The 16260-nt window shown below is 44.1% G+C and overlaps 1 protein-coding gene across 2 annotated transcripts in view; it reads left to right on the top strand.

Annotated features, from left to right (window-relative positions):
* The window catches only part of STON2 (stonin 2), a 124802-nt gene that overhangs the window by 59998 nt on the left and 48544 nt on the right, over positions 1 to 16260 (top strand). Inside the window, exon 5 of one of the 2 annotated variants that reach the window (XM_036012838.1) lies at positions 11900 to 12070. The exons of the other annotated variant lie outside the window; for it this stretch is intronic. Within the exon in view, the coding sequence (XP_035868731.1) occupies positions 11900 to 12070 (171 nt within the window). The remainder of the gene's footprint in view (positions 1 to 11899; positions 12071 to 16260) is intronic. 2 annotated transcript variants of the gene reach the window in all.

Below are 16260 nucleotides of genomic sequence, written 5' to 3'. Positions count from 1 at the left end.
TCTTCCCCAGCATGGCATTTGCAGTGCTCTCACTACGACAGCTGCTGCCTGAACAACGCCCGGCTGGAAGGATGTGCTCTCCAGGGAGGCAGCCCGTTCCATGTGCAAGCAGAGTTGACTGTCTACCCATTAGCCCCGCAGCAGCTGCCCAGTTGGAACACCGGCCCTCCCTATTTGTTAGCTGCTGGACCTTGCACATGACACTTACCTTTTCTGAGCTGTAGTATCCTCATCCACAAAGTTAGAACAATCCTAGTAGTAATTTCATAGAGTTGCAAAGATGAATAAAAATGTACTTATTGCTCTTAGGAAACTGCTTGATATTATAGATGTGCTTACTAAGATGTCAGCTCTTCTAATAACAACAACAACAACAACAATAATAATAATAATATTATCACGTCTTTGATCCACAAAGAACAGATCTAATATTTTTTTCTTATGAGAATTTCTCCCCTATTTGAAAAGAGCTAAACATCCTCAGTCCAGATGATAATTTACTTGTAAACTCTTTACTTGAACAGTTTGCAGTTCAGCTAGTTTTACAAAGATGACAAAATAATTTCAAGGCCCTGGAGTAGGTTTGATATACTCAAGCTCATTTGAAATCCTCGACAGTAAAATACAGAGGCTGGCAGAAGTAATGCCTGCTTGAGTGTGGTTGGTAGGGTAATAATATGAGTGTAATAATTTATAGGTTTAATTTGAACACTTCACTTAAAGTGTCATGATGTGCTGGACTGTGATATTATGTTACAAAATTACATGCTTTTGATTTTGTAATAACAGACTTTGTAATTAAAAAGGGGTGTTATTTGTGCTAGACCCTGTATTTTTAGTATCTGAATAATGATGACTTCTTCCCTGGAATTTCTATCCCCATAAGAGAGATTTTAAAAAGCATCAACAAACTAAGTCTAACAAGGAAACAGTTCGATTTTCTTTGCTAGTTTCAAAATAGTGCTTTGTTATGATGTATATATAAAGTGCATTTTTAATTGTTATTTATGTGCTATATACTTGAACATTTTACAGTATGCAAATGCTGCTACTTTCAGAGTCATCCCAAATTGACAAAGCAAGCAAAGGATACCCTCCTTTGCTAATAGATGGCACCGGGCAAATAGGCCGATAACTTAGAGACCAGAGAGGACCTGGCTTAAGGGTACCACCTGTGACAGCCACACAGTGAGAGTGTAATTTCCACCAACCCCCCCCCTTCTGGTGACACAGAGGAATTTGGGGTTCTGCTTGTTTGTTTGTTTTAGGAGTTTGGTTTTGACAGGCCTGTGGGCTGGGAGAAATCCCGTGCCTACTCTAGCGGGGTTATAACCCCTATACATCTTTATTACCCCTTTTATTGCCGACCTTTGGTTTCCAAGGAGGATCTGCTGTGTTGCTTGAGAAGGAAAATCAGTCTCTCAGACAGCCGTGGAGTGTGCTCCCTGGGAAGATGACAGGCCAAGGGTTCAGCGCAGTGTGGAGGAATGCAGGAGGGTGGGCCTCCCTTCTCATCCCCTGGTGGCTGGAGGCAGGGAGACTAGGAGGTGGGCTCCTTGGAGCCTTTTGTGTGATTTCTGGGGCTCTCACCTCCATTAGCTGCTCTGCTTGGAGAGGAGGGAGCGTGGAGCTTTGAACCCTAATTTGGAGTAGCCTCAAGGGAGTTCTCTGTCATCTGTCCAAAGCTAGAGGTATGCAGAGAGGCCGGCTTTGTGGAATCATTTGAGGGTCTTGGATCCAAATTCATTGCTTATATTGGTGATCAGTGGCTGCAGGTATGGGGGGAAGATGGCTAGGCGCTAGCAGTTTTGCTTGATCTCTCTCTCCGCCCTCCCAGTTGTGTTGAGCTATGGTCATGCCAAAAGTCTGTGCTGGCGGCACCAGGACATGAGGTCCACTCCGAGCTCTGCCCTTCAGGAGCAGTTTCCCAGCCCCTGGACAGGGTTCGCACTGCCTGGTAGGGCCTCTGAGTGGAACAAGTGAAAGAGCAGATGGAAGGAACTCAGCACTGTGCCTGACAGATGTCTGTCCATGTTTCCAAAGATCTGCAGGGCCAAATTCTTGTTGCTTCCAGCAAGCATCCAAAGCATCTGCAGCAGTCAGGAAGGGACAATAACATTCTAGACGTCACAAAGAAGGCTTTTATTTGCCTCAGCCATCGGGTGGCGTGCACATGCCAGTGCACATGCTGCACACATGTGTTTCCGGGTGCTGGGGCCTCATCCGTGGGTCTCAGTCCCACTGGCGTGGTTTGCCCTATGACCTTGGTGGTGCCATTTCAGGGCAAACCAATAGGAAATGATCAGGCAGGCCCTAAATGTGAGTGGGACTCTTAGTCACAGTTTCTCCTGCTTCTTTCCTTGCCCTGACATCACCCCTGGGCAGCTTGTTGTGGCTCGTTCTCCAGAAAGGTAGAGGGGAGTGTACTGCTTAGTTCTGTGTGTCAGGCCAGCTATCTCAGGGCACGGTGGGTTTTTGAGTGGGGGCTAACAGATGCTGTGAAAGGAGGTAATTCCTGCCCTGAGGGAGCTAATCTGGGAAAATAAAACCAGCATACCTGAAAATAATTAGTCAGCAATTAAGTGCTAAGTCATGTGCTCCTGACCAACCCCGTGTTTGCAGTGCCGTGTGGGTGAATGAGGGGGCAGGCGCTGCCTCCCTGGGGGCCTAGTGCTGCGCCTCGCCGACGGATTGAGCAGTGTTGTTGTATTAAAACAAATGCAGTTTATGGCAGGCCCGTTCCCCTGGGTGTCTCCTAATGTTCCACGCCAGAGCAAACTGTAGCCTCTGCTGCAGGCACTAAATCGGGTTACACAGTGGGGAAAAACCAAAACGAACAAATCAGTAAATAAATGCATGTGGTATGGCCTTTCCCACATCTTTAAAAAAATTGTCAGAATTTTAGTTTTAAGCATTTCATTATAAAACATTATTTTAACATGAAAAGACATTTTAAGGGGAAAAAAAGCAGCCATGTCTAATCACACATGCCTAACACAATTAAGTTATCAAAGACTGGAGCTCATTCGTAGTTTCTCCAGTGTCAGCCCAGGGCCTGGCACACAGAGGGGCTCAGTGAATGGGAATGACCAAGCCCACTGGTCACTGTTAGAAATGTCCAGACAGTGGCTTTATAAAGGGGGCCTCATCAGCGCCTCCTGCATCCCAGGTGCTCGACTGCATTACTGCCCCAACTTGTCACAGTGCGAGGGGGGTGTGGGCTCAGCATGGTGAGACAGCTAGGGCAGTGCTTACTTAGAAGCAGCCCCAGTAGACCACGGAGCCTTCCTGGGACACAATAAGAATAGAGAGATGGGTGCCTAGGGTGGGTTGCTTCCCCCACCATGCGTGGCTTGTGTTAAAATTCCTCCTTTACACCTGTGGAGGAGGATGTTAATGTATCATTGTGCCTCCCCCTCCACCCTCACCCCTACCAAACTCCCCAAAGAGCATTCTCATTCTAAAAGCGTCACTGCCAAACAAGTCCGTGCTTTCTGCTCACCTGCTTTTCGGGTAAAGCAGGCTTACTTACCTGTTGGTACTTGAACAGCTTTGAAGAGTCAGTCCCAGGCCTAGCTGATGTCAGACAAGTGAAAACTGATTCAGCTGCTCCTGTCTAGGATTCCCTCTGCCTTTTTTTCTTTCTTTCCCATCAAACGATTAAGCCACTGGAAGGCTGATTGGTCTATACCTTTAGTCTGGGTTCACTGGATTATTAGTTTCCTAGGGTTGCTGTAATAAGTTACCACAAACTAGATGGCCTAGAACAAGAGAAATTTATTCTCTCATAGTCTTGGAGGCTAGAGATCCTAAGTTAGTATGTCAGCAGGGCCATGCTCCCTCCAAAGGCAGTAGGGAAGAATCCATCCTTTCCTCTTCTGGTTCCTGGCACTTCCTGGCAATCCTTGGCATTCCTTGGTTTATGGCAGCGTACCTCCAATCTCTGATTCCATTGTCACTCTTTCTTCCTCCCTGGGTCCCCCTGTCCCTTCTTGTGAGGACACTAATGATTGGATTTAAAGCCTAGCCCTAGGATTCACTTCCTAGTTCAGGATGGCTCCGTCTGAACTACAGTCATATTTGCAAAGACTCCATTTCCAGATAAGGTCACATTCACAGGTTCTGTAAGGACTTAGGCCTACCTTTTGCGGTGGGGGAGGGGCACAGTTCAACCTACTGCACTTGGTGAGCCCTGAATGCGCCTCAGGTCAAGTCAAGGGTAATAACAAGACTGATTTACTTTTCTTTTGGAGAAAATTGATGTCCTTTCTGGTTTCTGGTGATCCTGCTTCCCTCACTTGCTCCAACCCTGTGGGTTACCAATAGTACTTATTTTCAGAATAGCCAACTGGAATAATTAACTTGGGAGCAAATAATGAGGTTTTTAATTCTTACATGTGTCTACATGTAAATTTATGAGCACAGACTTGTTTTGTTTATTTTTATATCCCCAGCATCTTGAAATATTAAAACCATCATTAGTTTAGGGCAAAGTAAAGCTAATAGGACCTGTATTCATTCACCTTACATTTACTGAGCAATTGCTCTTTGCCAGGCCCTGTCCTAGGTGTGGGGGAAAGAATGGTGAACCTAGTAGTAACTGCTAATTGATTGAAAATTTACTATTTGTTTTGGACACTCGCTATTCTCATTTTATAGATGAGAAAACTGGGGGTAAGGATGTTAAAAAGTTTAACCAAAGTCATAGAGCTCACAGGCGACAGGATCAAGGTTCAGTCTGAATGATGTCCTGTGGTCCAGTTCGGCTCTACCCTTTGATCGAAAGTTCTGAATAATGTCTCTTTTTTTTTTTTTAAAGATTTTATTTATTTACTTTTACAGAGGGAAGGGAGGGAGGGAAAGAGAGAGAGAGAGAGAGAAACATCAATGTGCGGTTACTGGGGGTTATGGCCTGCAACCCAGGAATGTACCCTGGCTGGGAATCGAACCAGGGACACTTTAGTTCCCAGCCTGCGCTCAATCCACTGAGCTACGCCAGCCAGGGCTCATAATGTCTCTTTTAAAAAAAATATTTTATTTATTTATTTTTAGAGAGGGAAGGGAGGGAGATAGAGAGAGAGAGAAACATCAATGTGCGGTTGCTGGTGGTCATGGCCTGCAACCCAAGCATGTACCCTGACTGGGAATCGCACCTGCCACACTTTGGTTTGCAGCCCGTGCTCAATCCACTGAGCTGTGCCAGCCAGGGTTTAAATAATGTTTCTTAGTTTTTCCCCCAGAAGTCTAATGAAGTAGGTGTTTTTTTTTAAAGATTTTATTTATTTATTTTTAGAGAGGGGGGGAGGGAGGAAAAAAAAGAGGGAGAGGAACCTCAATGTGAGATAGAAACATCGATCTGTTGCCTCTTGCACACACCTTGACGAGGGATCACACCTGCAACCCAGGTATGAGCCCTGACCAGGAATTGCACTCATAGACTTTTGGCTAGTGGGACAAACACCCAACCCACTGAGCCACACCAGCCTAGGCATAGTTTTTTTGTTTTGTTTTGTTTTGTTTTGTTTTTGTTTTAATTTCTTTTTAAAAATTATTTATTTATTTATTTTTAGAGGGAAGGGGAGGGAGAAGAACATCGATGTGCAGAAATACATCGATTGGTTGCCTCTCGCATGCCCCTAACTGGGGGCCTGGCACCCAGCCCAGGCATGTGCCCGGACTGGGAATCAAACGTCAACCTTTCAATTCGCAGGCCAGCGCTCTATCCACTGAGCCACACCAACCTGGGTATGTTTTGTTTTGTTTTGTTTTCTTAGACGAAATCATCTTTTTAGTATAATAGATTTTAATGAGATATGTCGATAGAAAGGAACTGATATATCCATCATTGAACAGAACACCTTGTGGCCAAAAACATAAATCGAAAATGTATGCTTTCAGTTAGGTAAATGTAAACCTTTAATAATAAGAGCATCTTGATTAATAAATGAAGAAACAATGGGAGAAAATCACCATTTCCCAGTCCCTGTGGAGTGATGCCTAAGAACTGATTCTCAGTTGGCTGCTAAGTGCACAAAACCAGTGGTAATCAAGTGTGAGTTGCCTCCTGATGGAAGACCACCCATCAACTAGCTGTTTTATCAAAAATCAAGTCTGAATTTGATCAAACCTCTAGATTTAACTGTGAATTTGTAGTAAACCACGTCATCAAAATGTGGGTTGTAGGACTATCTATATGACAAAAGAAAACAAATTATTAACAAATAAATTGCAAAGACAAAAATAAAGCTAGAAAAAGAAACTTTAGATTAAAAAAAGACATTTATCAATTAATTACAGGATTGATTTGAACAAAGTGCAAAAGAAATCCTTGAGGCATTTGGAGAAAATTTTACACTGGTCAGACATTGGATAATAAATAGCTATAGTTCATTTTGGGATGTAATAACATTTTGGTTTTGTTTACAAGCAGAATCCTTATCCTTTAGTGATACATACAGAAGTGTTTAAGGATAAAATGATATGATACTGAGATTTGCTTCGGTGTGTCCCAGAGTGGGTAGGGATAGAGGTGAAACAGGATTTGGTTGAATTGATCATTGCTGAAGCTGGTGATGTGTACGTGGAGTTTTGTCACACCTTCCTCCCACTTTTATATACATTTGAAATATTCCATAACCAAACGCTTAAAATTAGTTTCATAAATATGTGAAAAGGAAGTAGTTCAGAAGGCCTGACAAGCCAAGAGGAGTGGAGGAACGGTCTGTGTCCACTTGAAAATAAGCTGGTCCATTTCTACTAGAATTGTGCTCTCCACCTAGTTAGTGCTCTGAGGACCTACTCTGGGAACACCAGCTGAGTAGACCAAGGGGTGGGGGGCCATGAACAACAGAAACAATTTGGTTTCTCTGTTAAAGTTATTATCATGCTCCAGACAACACATTTCAAGAGTCAGAAGCTGTACTGGTCACTACCTGATACGTGTGCCGTACTCTGCTGTTTATAAATGTCCCACCAGCTTCTTTTAGTTAATCTTTAATCAGAGCCTTGTGAAGGAGATGCTGTCATCCTCAGTCAGAGAGTAGAGAGTAGGAGGCTGGAAATCCCACCTGTAATTTGACTGGAGCGTACATGGCAGAACTCGGACCCAAGCCCTGCCTTTGATGCCCCGTCACTGCTCTTCCTTCCCTACCCCTGACTACGGAAGAGCATTTTGTCTTGTAAACCTGTGCACATGTCAGAGCAGGGCTGCAGTACTTATGCCAGCTAAGGACTTCTTCTGTATAGATGGTCGTTGTGAATGTGAGAATAAGGGGGAAAGTGTATTGGGCGTGAAGATTATCCTAAATTAGAGGGCAGGACAGGAGACACCCCCCAACTGAATAAGCTCCTACTGTGTTCCAGGCACTTTGCTGGGGAGGGAGTCAGAGCCGGAGGAGGGAAGGAGTTAGGTTCTCTGCCCCCACTTTTTTTAAACCCTTAGCATACAATGCATAGTATCCACTCAACTGTAACTATATAAAAGGAATGCGGGTCTTTCCTTTTCCTTCCTTCTCTCTTTCTGCCCCTCTGTTACTTACCTCACCTCCAAGATTTTCCTTACTTGGGAAGGTGAGGGGGGAGAGAGAGAGAGCACACATGCGCGAGAGCAGGTGAGCAGGTGCAAACATGGGCACTTCAAACTGCAGCTAAGGCTCTGAGTGATGTTTCAAACTACGGAGATTTTGTGGGGGGGGGGGGTTGGGGGGGGGACACCCAGTGGACTGATTTTGAAGGTCTCTGGCACTTAACAGGAAAATATATTGAGAGAATAAGAAGGTATTGATTCGTATTATCCCTAGATAGTTTTCCTAAGAGAAATAAGTCTGTCAAATCATTCCTCAAATGACTCTATAAATTCTAAGGACGCAAGGAAAACTATTTCTAATTAAATGTTGGATGCTTGTTCTAACTGATTAATACTATGTCAGATTTGTATACATTATGTTCTCTATGTACATATAGAATATGTTGGAGGCCCTTGTGAGATCTTACGGGGCTCAAATTTGTGCACATTTAAAAATGATGACTGAGAGGGTCACAAGGTATATGTCCCCTTAGGAGTGAAGACCCCATATTTTCTGGGAGGGATTTCATTGATCAGTAAAAAGGAAGGAGTATAGGAGCCAATCTCTCAAAATCTTTGAGTCGTGGAACATCATTTTTCTATTTCTATTTTATTTTTATCTCAAATTAAAAGTTTACCAAAAAATTAAAATAAAAAAAAAATCCTACAGCAAACATTGTCATTACTAAAGAACATTCAGTTGTATTTTCTCTAACATGACACTTGTCACTGCCACTGTTTGACACGGCACTCGAGGACACGGCACTGCACCTGGTCCCGAGTGAAAAAGGAAGTTGATTAAGAGGGGTTTTTGTTTTTTCAGTAAGTTAAACAAAATTTCCCTTCCACTGCTGGGATTGTACCCTAAGAATCCTGAAACGTTAATTCAAAAGAACCTGTGCACCCCAATGTTCACAGCAGCACAATTTACAATAGCCAAGTGTTGGAAGCAACTTAAGTGCCCATCGGTAAATGAGTGGGTCAAAAACCTGTGGTACATTTACACAACGGAATACTATGCAACAGAAAGAAGGAGCTCCTACCCTTTGTGACAGCATGGATGGAACTAGAGAGCATTATGCTAAGTGAAATAAGCCAGGCAGTGAAAGGCAAATACCATGTGATCTTACCTATAAGTGGAACCTAGTCACCAAAATGAAAAAGCAAGCAAAATATAACCAGAGACATTGAAATTAAGAACAAACTGACAGTAAGCAGAAGGGAGGAGAGAGGGAAATAACAGGAGAAAGAGGGAAAAGAGTCAGAGAACTTGTTATCAAGACCCGTGGACAAAGCCAAAGGTGGGTAGGATTGAGGGTGGGAGGAGCAGGGGAAAGTTGTGGTGGGGAGATGGAGACAATTGTATTCAAACATTAATAAAAAATATTTAAAATTTTTTATTACAGTTTACAGTCAATATTATTCTGTATTAGTTTCAGGTGTGGAGTATAGTGGTTAGGCAAGCATGTACTTCACAAAGTGGTCCCCCCAATATTTCCAGTACCCACTTGGCACCATACATAGCTATTACAATTTTACTGATTATGTTTCCTTTGCTATAACCTACATTTCTGTGACTGTCTGTAACTATCAATTTGTACTGCTTAATCCCTGCACCATGTTCACCCAGCACCTCACCCCTGCCACCTTCCGCTCTGGCAACCGTCAGTCTGATCTCTGGATCTATGAGTCTGTTTCTGTTCTGCTTATTTTTCAATTTTGTTCTTTAGATTCCACATATAAGTGAAATAATGAGACGTGTTGAATCTTTGTTTTTACAAGATCTTATTATGTCTGGAATTTATGGGAAGTCAAGGTGAGGTTTTGAAACAGAACCTCAGATTACAACATTATTCTTCAGGGGAAATGGGACCCGCTTTACAGTACCCCTTGGAGGAGGACATTGTGGCAGAAGTCAGGGTGGCTGGTATGGCGTTTACTTCATTGATGTAACTTGAAGCATTTACTGGGAACTGCATGCTGGGCGTGCACTCTGAGATGGCTCTCTTACTCTGTACAATGGAGCTAATGACACCCGCTTCATAAGGTTGTTGAGGGTAAGGCTTTTATCAAATTAATACATATAAAGCGTTAAGAAAAGTGCCTGGCACAGAGCAAATGAAATGTTCAACAAGTGGTGACCAAGGTGTCATTGTCATCACCATTGTTACTGATCCTCACAACCACGTGTGGTGTGGTTTAGGTCTTAGGATCCTCCCGATGTGATACATGAGGGCAGAGGAGTATGGCAGTTACACTGAGTATGGCAGCGCTGGAGGGGAAAGCCAGGCATTCCGACACTGAGTCACAAGGGTAGGACCCTTTTACAAAGCAGCAGTCCCGTGTTATGGACTGGCCTTGTCCTTTTCTTCACTCTGACTTGCCAGTAGCAATTCTGTATGCTGATATGGAAAGTCTCAATACATTATTAAATATGTTTTTAATTGCCAAAATAAGGCATTGCGGTTATACTTCAATCTCAGTTGTGTTATGTTTAGAAGGGCATTCATTATGCTTTATACGTATATATATTTCTGAAGCAGATACAGAAGAAATTTTAACAGTGCTCACCTTTGGTGAATGGAACTGCTTATTAGAGAGAATAGGTAAACTTTGACTTTTTATTTTATACCCTTGTATACTGTTGGACATTTTTGGTTATAATTTTTTTATTAGTTCATAGAACTTTTTAAAAATGCAGAAAAGGAAGGTGTCTTAGTTCTTTGGGGCTACGATAACAAAATACCACAGACCCGGTGGCTTATGAACAAGAGATTTATTTTTCATTGTTCTGGGGGCTGGAAATCTGAGATCAGGGTGTGAACGTGGTCAGGTAAGGGTTCTTCCTGGCTGAAGACTTCCTGTATCCTCACGTGGAGGAAGGGGCTGGGCAGCTCTGTGGGGTCCCCTTTATAGGGGCACTAAGCCCCTCCACGAGGGCTCCACCCTTAAGACCCAATCACCCTACAAAGGCCCCACTGCCTGACAACATCACACTGGGCATTAAGATGCCAAAGTGGGAATTTGGGGAGAACACACTCAGAACGCAACAGTGGGGGAGAAGAGCACAGTAACCCATCCCTCAGACCCCCCAAAAATCTCCTCCTGGGAAATAAAGCTTTGGGGAGGGAAATAGGGCACTCTTAAGTCCTTAGCTGTGGAATCCCCCACATATATTAGTGCATTAAAGGTCATGAGAAGCTATAGTAAAGAAATCTGTACAGTACATTTTTATTACCTCTAGTATATTTATTATTATCCTACAGAATTATATCCTATAGCATAATAGTTTACAGTATACATATTTAAGAAAAGGTGACCCAGCCTTAGGGTAGATGCAAGTGAATATTTCTTCAGGAATGGTGGAAGACCTGCCTGGGAGTGTGGTGCCACCGCACTGAGGCTTAGATTGGGGCAAACTGGGGTCCGATTCTTGGGGCTTCCATCCATGAGCTGGCTGAGCCCTAGGCAGGTTACCTCACCTCTGGGTCTCAGTGTGCTCACCCACCTGTGAAAGACAAACAGTGATGCCTCCCTCTTAAAGGCATATTCAAGGCTAAAAGGAGTGGAGCACCTGGTCCTTTGTTGATAGTAGTAGGCGTTCGTGTCCTCTGCCTCTTCTCAGCTCCACTGACCCATCTCCTTTTGTGGTAGCTCCGCCGTGCCTCTGTTGATGAACTCCCACACTTACCAGAACAACATACTGAAAGATCCTTCCATTTATGAAAGGCTTCATTTTAAGGTTTATCAAAGGTCAGGCTATCAGGTAGCAAGCTTTTTTCTTTTTTTTTCATTTTCAATGTGAACCCATTTCTAAAATCTTGATTTCCAAGATACCTATTTCAAGAATGTGCCTCTTAAATACAAGGTAAAGAATCCTGTTTCTCTACAACACAGAGCCCAAAAGATAGAGAAAATTCATTGTCTAAATCACATCCAGCTTTGCCTGCTTCCAGGCTACTCCAGGCCCCTGCACCGAGGTAACCCCTTCCCCTCACTTCCTGTTGCCTGTGTTAATGCTCACAGTGGAGACCAATTTCAGAGTTCAGTTTTAAAGTGTGCCTGCTTAAAAAAGCATTGCCTTTTCAGAGTAACCTTTGCTTTAAGCCCCGGAATCTAATTACTCAAGTGTTATTTGCCTCCCCAAAGTGCCTGTGCAGATTGAGTTTAAAGTTCAGGAAGTATTAACAAAAGGAATAGAAGCAAGATCTCCAGCCCTTTCTCTGAAGAATCTCCCTGTCTGTGTCTGGCCTCTCCCTCCTCCTGGGTGTGCCTGCCTGGGAAGGCCAGTGAGTAACCTGCACGTTTTTTTTCATCTTGGCCCTTCCCACCCAGACGAGAGGACGGAGTGGCAGACAGGCAGGCAGACGGCGGTGAGTCCTGTTCAAGCATGCACGGAAAATACCTCCACCCGCACCCACACCCTGGACCCCTCGCCACCCTCGCCCCACTCCAGAAGGAGCCAGCGCCCCTGTGAGGGTCCGGAGGGGACCTCCACGCCCAATGGTAAGGGCTGCCCGCAGCAGGACCCCTTCATTCATTTTATTTGCTTTTTTGTGTTGGCTTTTCTCTTCTATTGTGTTTAGATGGGAGAGTTTCTGATAGAATTTAAGGTGTTGTGTTTGGCTGATGGGTTAGTTCTGTTATCCCAAGACAAAGAAATGTCTCTTCCCAGCAGAATTTATTAGAACTTGTAACCTGATAGCCTGGCCTTGAAATAAAACTTAATGTACTAATTACCTCTGGTGAGTGCAATTTACCCTTTTGGCCCTGTAGGGGGAAGCTCCCCCCTCCAAAACTGCATTGCTTATCAAATAGGCTTTGAAGAAGGGAAACTGGTAAGGATTGTGGGCATTTTATGGGCATCTCTGACTAATTGAAAAGTAGCCTACTTTTGTTACCATAGCTTTGAAATAGACCACGATGACGTTTTGTCTCAAAACAAAACAAACCAGGCAAACAGAAAACCCTGTGTAGAAGATTTATGTGTTGAATGAAATGTGCCAGCAGAGGGGTTTCAGTACACGAGTTTAAAGATAAGTTGTTCTGATTAAATGTAGATGAACGTGGAAGTACTGAATTAAGTTTGGGGAGAAAGAAGTCAGATGCCGAATGTGGGATTCATGTGGTATTTAAGAGAGAAGACAGATCTTTGTACAGTGTGTTGAGAATTCTTTGAGCGAAGGGTCGGCAGGCACGTGGGGGAGGCTGAGAGCAGGTTTGTTGTGCGGGGCTGGTGCCAAGGCCTTCTCTCTCAATTGCCGTGGGAGAGAGTAATTCAGAGTCATCAAGTGCTGCATTGTTAACAGGCTTCTGATTTCAATATTTATTCTAAACACAAGCTATTGATTGCATGGGGGCCTGTGAAGGGATACAACTGCTGCCTCTGGTTGCAGGCCTAGCCCAAACTTCCATACCTAGGGGGAGTTCAAGAAAAACGTAGGAAAGATAAGGCTGTGTTGTGCTGTTAAGTTGATACTATGCTGCCATGCTGCCTTTGACACTGTTGTTTTAACAGGCATTAGGTCCTAGTCACATTTGAGTGTGGAGATGATGAGCTAAGGGGTTTTACGGGAGCGTGGCACAAGAGACTGCAGCAGAAATTGCCCAAATCAGAGGCAACCGCCTGACACATGTGGAAGTTTGGCCTGTGCCCAGGTATCTCCGCAGATGCAGCACAGGTTCTTTCTGGGTACCACTGTCTGGGCAACTTAAGGATCCTCTATAAGGAGTGACCTGCACTTATCATATCTAGGTTGTTAGAGCAGCAATAAACGCTAGCCCTAAAAAGTGGTGTACCAAAAAGGGTATGAAGGACACAGGCAGGGTACAAGTCTGCTTCATAGATTCCGTCCTCCTCTTCTAAGTTTCAGGAAAGTACAGTATTTTGTGGTTGTTGAAGTCAGCAGTTCTTCCGCATTGCCACTGTAATGTTCCTATGGTGAAAATGCTCGTACTTTGCTTTCTTACAGTGTAGGTTTCCCTTCGGCTAATAAATCAAAAGCATAGACTGACGGCAGCCCCATCAGCCAGCTCTTTAGAAGACATCCGAGAATGCCACTTAGTTTGTTGCCGAGTGAGCAAGAGATGGGGTGGGAGCCGTTACGATTTTACTGGATGTGCAAGGTTTAAATTTGTGACTTTTTACAGTTACGATGGAAAAACAAATGGACGCCACTTCAAGCCATCCGTGGGGTTAACAATACTGATAACCATCTGCCCCTCGTAGGCATACGCACTTTGCACACTGTTGCCTTACCGCATAAAACCATTGTCATCCCCCCAAACCCACTTGTCTCCCAGCCGCAGTGCTCAGGAGTAGAGTACAGTTCAGAAGAGCAAAGAGCATGGGCAGCGTTCCCTATTGCCGGCCTGTTCTGCAGTTTCAGAACTTCCTAGGGTCTCTTCAGAAACTAGATTGAATGTAGTTTCTTCTTAAATGTGGCTTTTTGGAGGCATCTTCAGGTGAATTTAGGATTTGTTTTGATTGCATTGTGTTTTTCATCCATCCCTTTTGCTTTTAGTCTTTCAAGCAGCGGTTCTACCAAGCAGATTGAAAACTGGCCTTACAAATGGGAACCAAACTGTGTACTTTCGACAGCCTTGCCTTTGAGCAGCATATGGTGCCTCCTCCCACTCTCTGTGTCTCTTCCAAAGAGCCACCAGGCACTACCCAGCCTCGGCCACTTCTCTGCCATCCTGTGTTTTCTGGTTTCTGGAATTCATTTCTCTACCACCCCCTGCTGGGCCAGACCTCACAAGTAGGTGTTTAGAGAATTTAAATGCAGCTAACCAAAAGGTCATGGTGATTGGAAAACAAAAACCAAAAACCCCAGAAAGCAGAACCTTAGTCGTAGGGATGCCATAGTAACTGTGGCTGCACCACAGCTTGCATGGCAGGGCCTGGGTCAGGGAAAATAACTGTGAATTCAGCCACCGTCACTTCAGTGCATGTCCTAGTGGTCACGGCCAGGGCAAAGGTGAGTGAAGTGGGCAAGTGGAGTGAAGAGGGAGCTGGTGGCTAAAATATAACTAGCCTCAGCCTGTAATCGTCAGTGAGCTCCAGTTTCCTGCTCCTCGGGGCTTTTTGCTAGTGTGGTGTGTTATCTTTTTCCTATAATATTTCTTATGATGTATTGGTGCTCCTCGTGTTAGTGCCGTGGGCCCCTTGGAGGATGTAGCCCTGATAGTGATCGACCACATTTCATCTGTAGGTACATCCTAAGCCAGAAAGAGACATCACAGAGACACTGCCCTGAACAAGTCCTCATGAGGATGGCGTGTCGTCCACATCCTCTTTAAAACCCCCAAAGGATAATGTTAAATAGGGCTGAATGTAAATAGACTTCTTTTGCTTTAGCTTGAAACCAAGATCTTGAGGGTTAAGTAAGGTGCGTATTTGTGCAGGCAGGAGTAGAAATGAGGAGTAGCCAGTGAAACTTCCATCTGATGACTTTATAAATTTTTGAAATTCGGGTGAAAACTTTGGCCCGCACCTAGCAATCACATTTGGCTGCTGGTGCTATTTTTGTCCCATTACATTGGGTGCATGATAAATTGGTTGCAAAATGGCCCCAGTGATTCCCCTCTTTGAATCTAGTCTCTTATGATATGGCTTTGTAGCTCCTCTTACCAAAAGGCAGACAGAGTCTGTTTCCCCTGCCCCTGAACCTGGTTTTGGCCTTGTAACTTACTTTGACCAGTAGAATGCGTAGAAGTAAGGGTTGCATTCTACTGGACCCCAGCCTAGGTCTTAAGAGGCCTCACATACCTCTGCTTGTTCCCCTGGGATCTAGCCCAGTCACCCTGTGGATACTCCTGGACTTGCTTGCTGTGGCCTAGAGACCTTTGTCACCCCAAGTGACAGTAATCTTACGCCAGATATGTGTGCGAGTGAGGCAATCCTAGTCCAGCCAACTGACCTCAGACATGAGTGAGTCCAGCAGAGATCAGACAGACTGACCCAGATCCACACAGCAATAATCATGAACAATAACCAATGTTTATAGTTTTAAGCTACCAGTTTTGGAATGGTTTGTTATGCTCACAATAACTAACAGACATATGTGTTCACCTGGAGAAGGTCCTTCTGTATTCATCTTTGGGTCTATTGGTGTCATAATAAATGCTTAGCGCCACTCAGCATGAGATTTGATCCCTAGATGGAGGGGTTCTATTGGGGGCGGGCAAGTCTTATGATCATCGGCATTACTTTGAGACCTTTTTAAATTTAGAAAGTACTGGTGATTGGCTAGGATTGAAAACTGATAATCCAATGGTCTTGTCAGTCCCTTCCGTTACTAAAAGATGCAGTGATTCCAGTTCATCTTTGCTTAGGCAAATAACACTCAGGTGGCTCAGAGTTCATTTCTAACTTGGTACACTTCCGTTGTATAAGTAAACTCTGTAATCACCTTTGGGCTAAGACATATTGACCTGATCCTAGAGGGGAAAAAATTCACAGGTGCAGATTGATGGCTGGAATTGTGTGTTGCTTACCACTGTATCCCCTGGGATTTAGAACATGGTGTGGCTCCCATGAAGATACCTTGGGCATTGGGATGTGATGGGATCCCACATTAAGGACCTTATATTCTAATGGGGAGAAAAAAATCAGAGATCCATCACTTATGTATTAAGAAAACAAAGCAAATGGTGTTTTAACCCTTGAACTGCAGGTGAATTTTTACCATGGT

This window comes from Phyllostomus discolor, chromosome 1, assembly GCF_004126475.2.
Source record: "Phyllostomus discolor isolate MPI-MPIP mPhyDis1 chromosome 1, mPhyDis1.pri.v3, whole genome shotgun sequence".
Classification (NCBI taxonomy): Eukaryota; Metazoa; Chordata; class Mammalia; order Chiroptera; family Phyllostomidae; genus Phyllostomus; species Phyllostomus discolor.
This window is presented reverse-complemented; position numbering and strand designations above follow the sequence as displayed.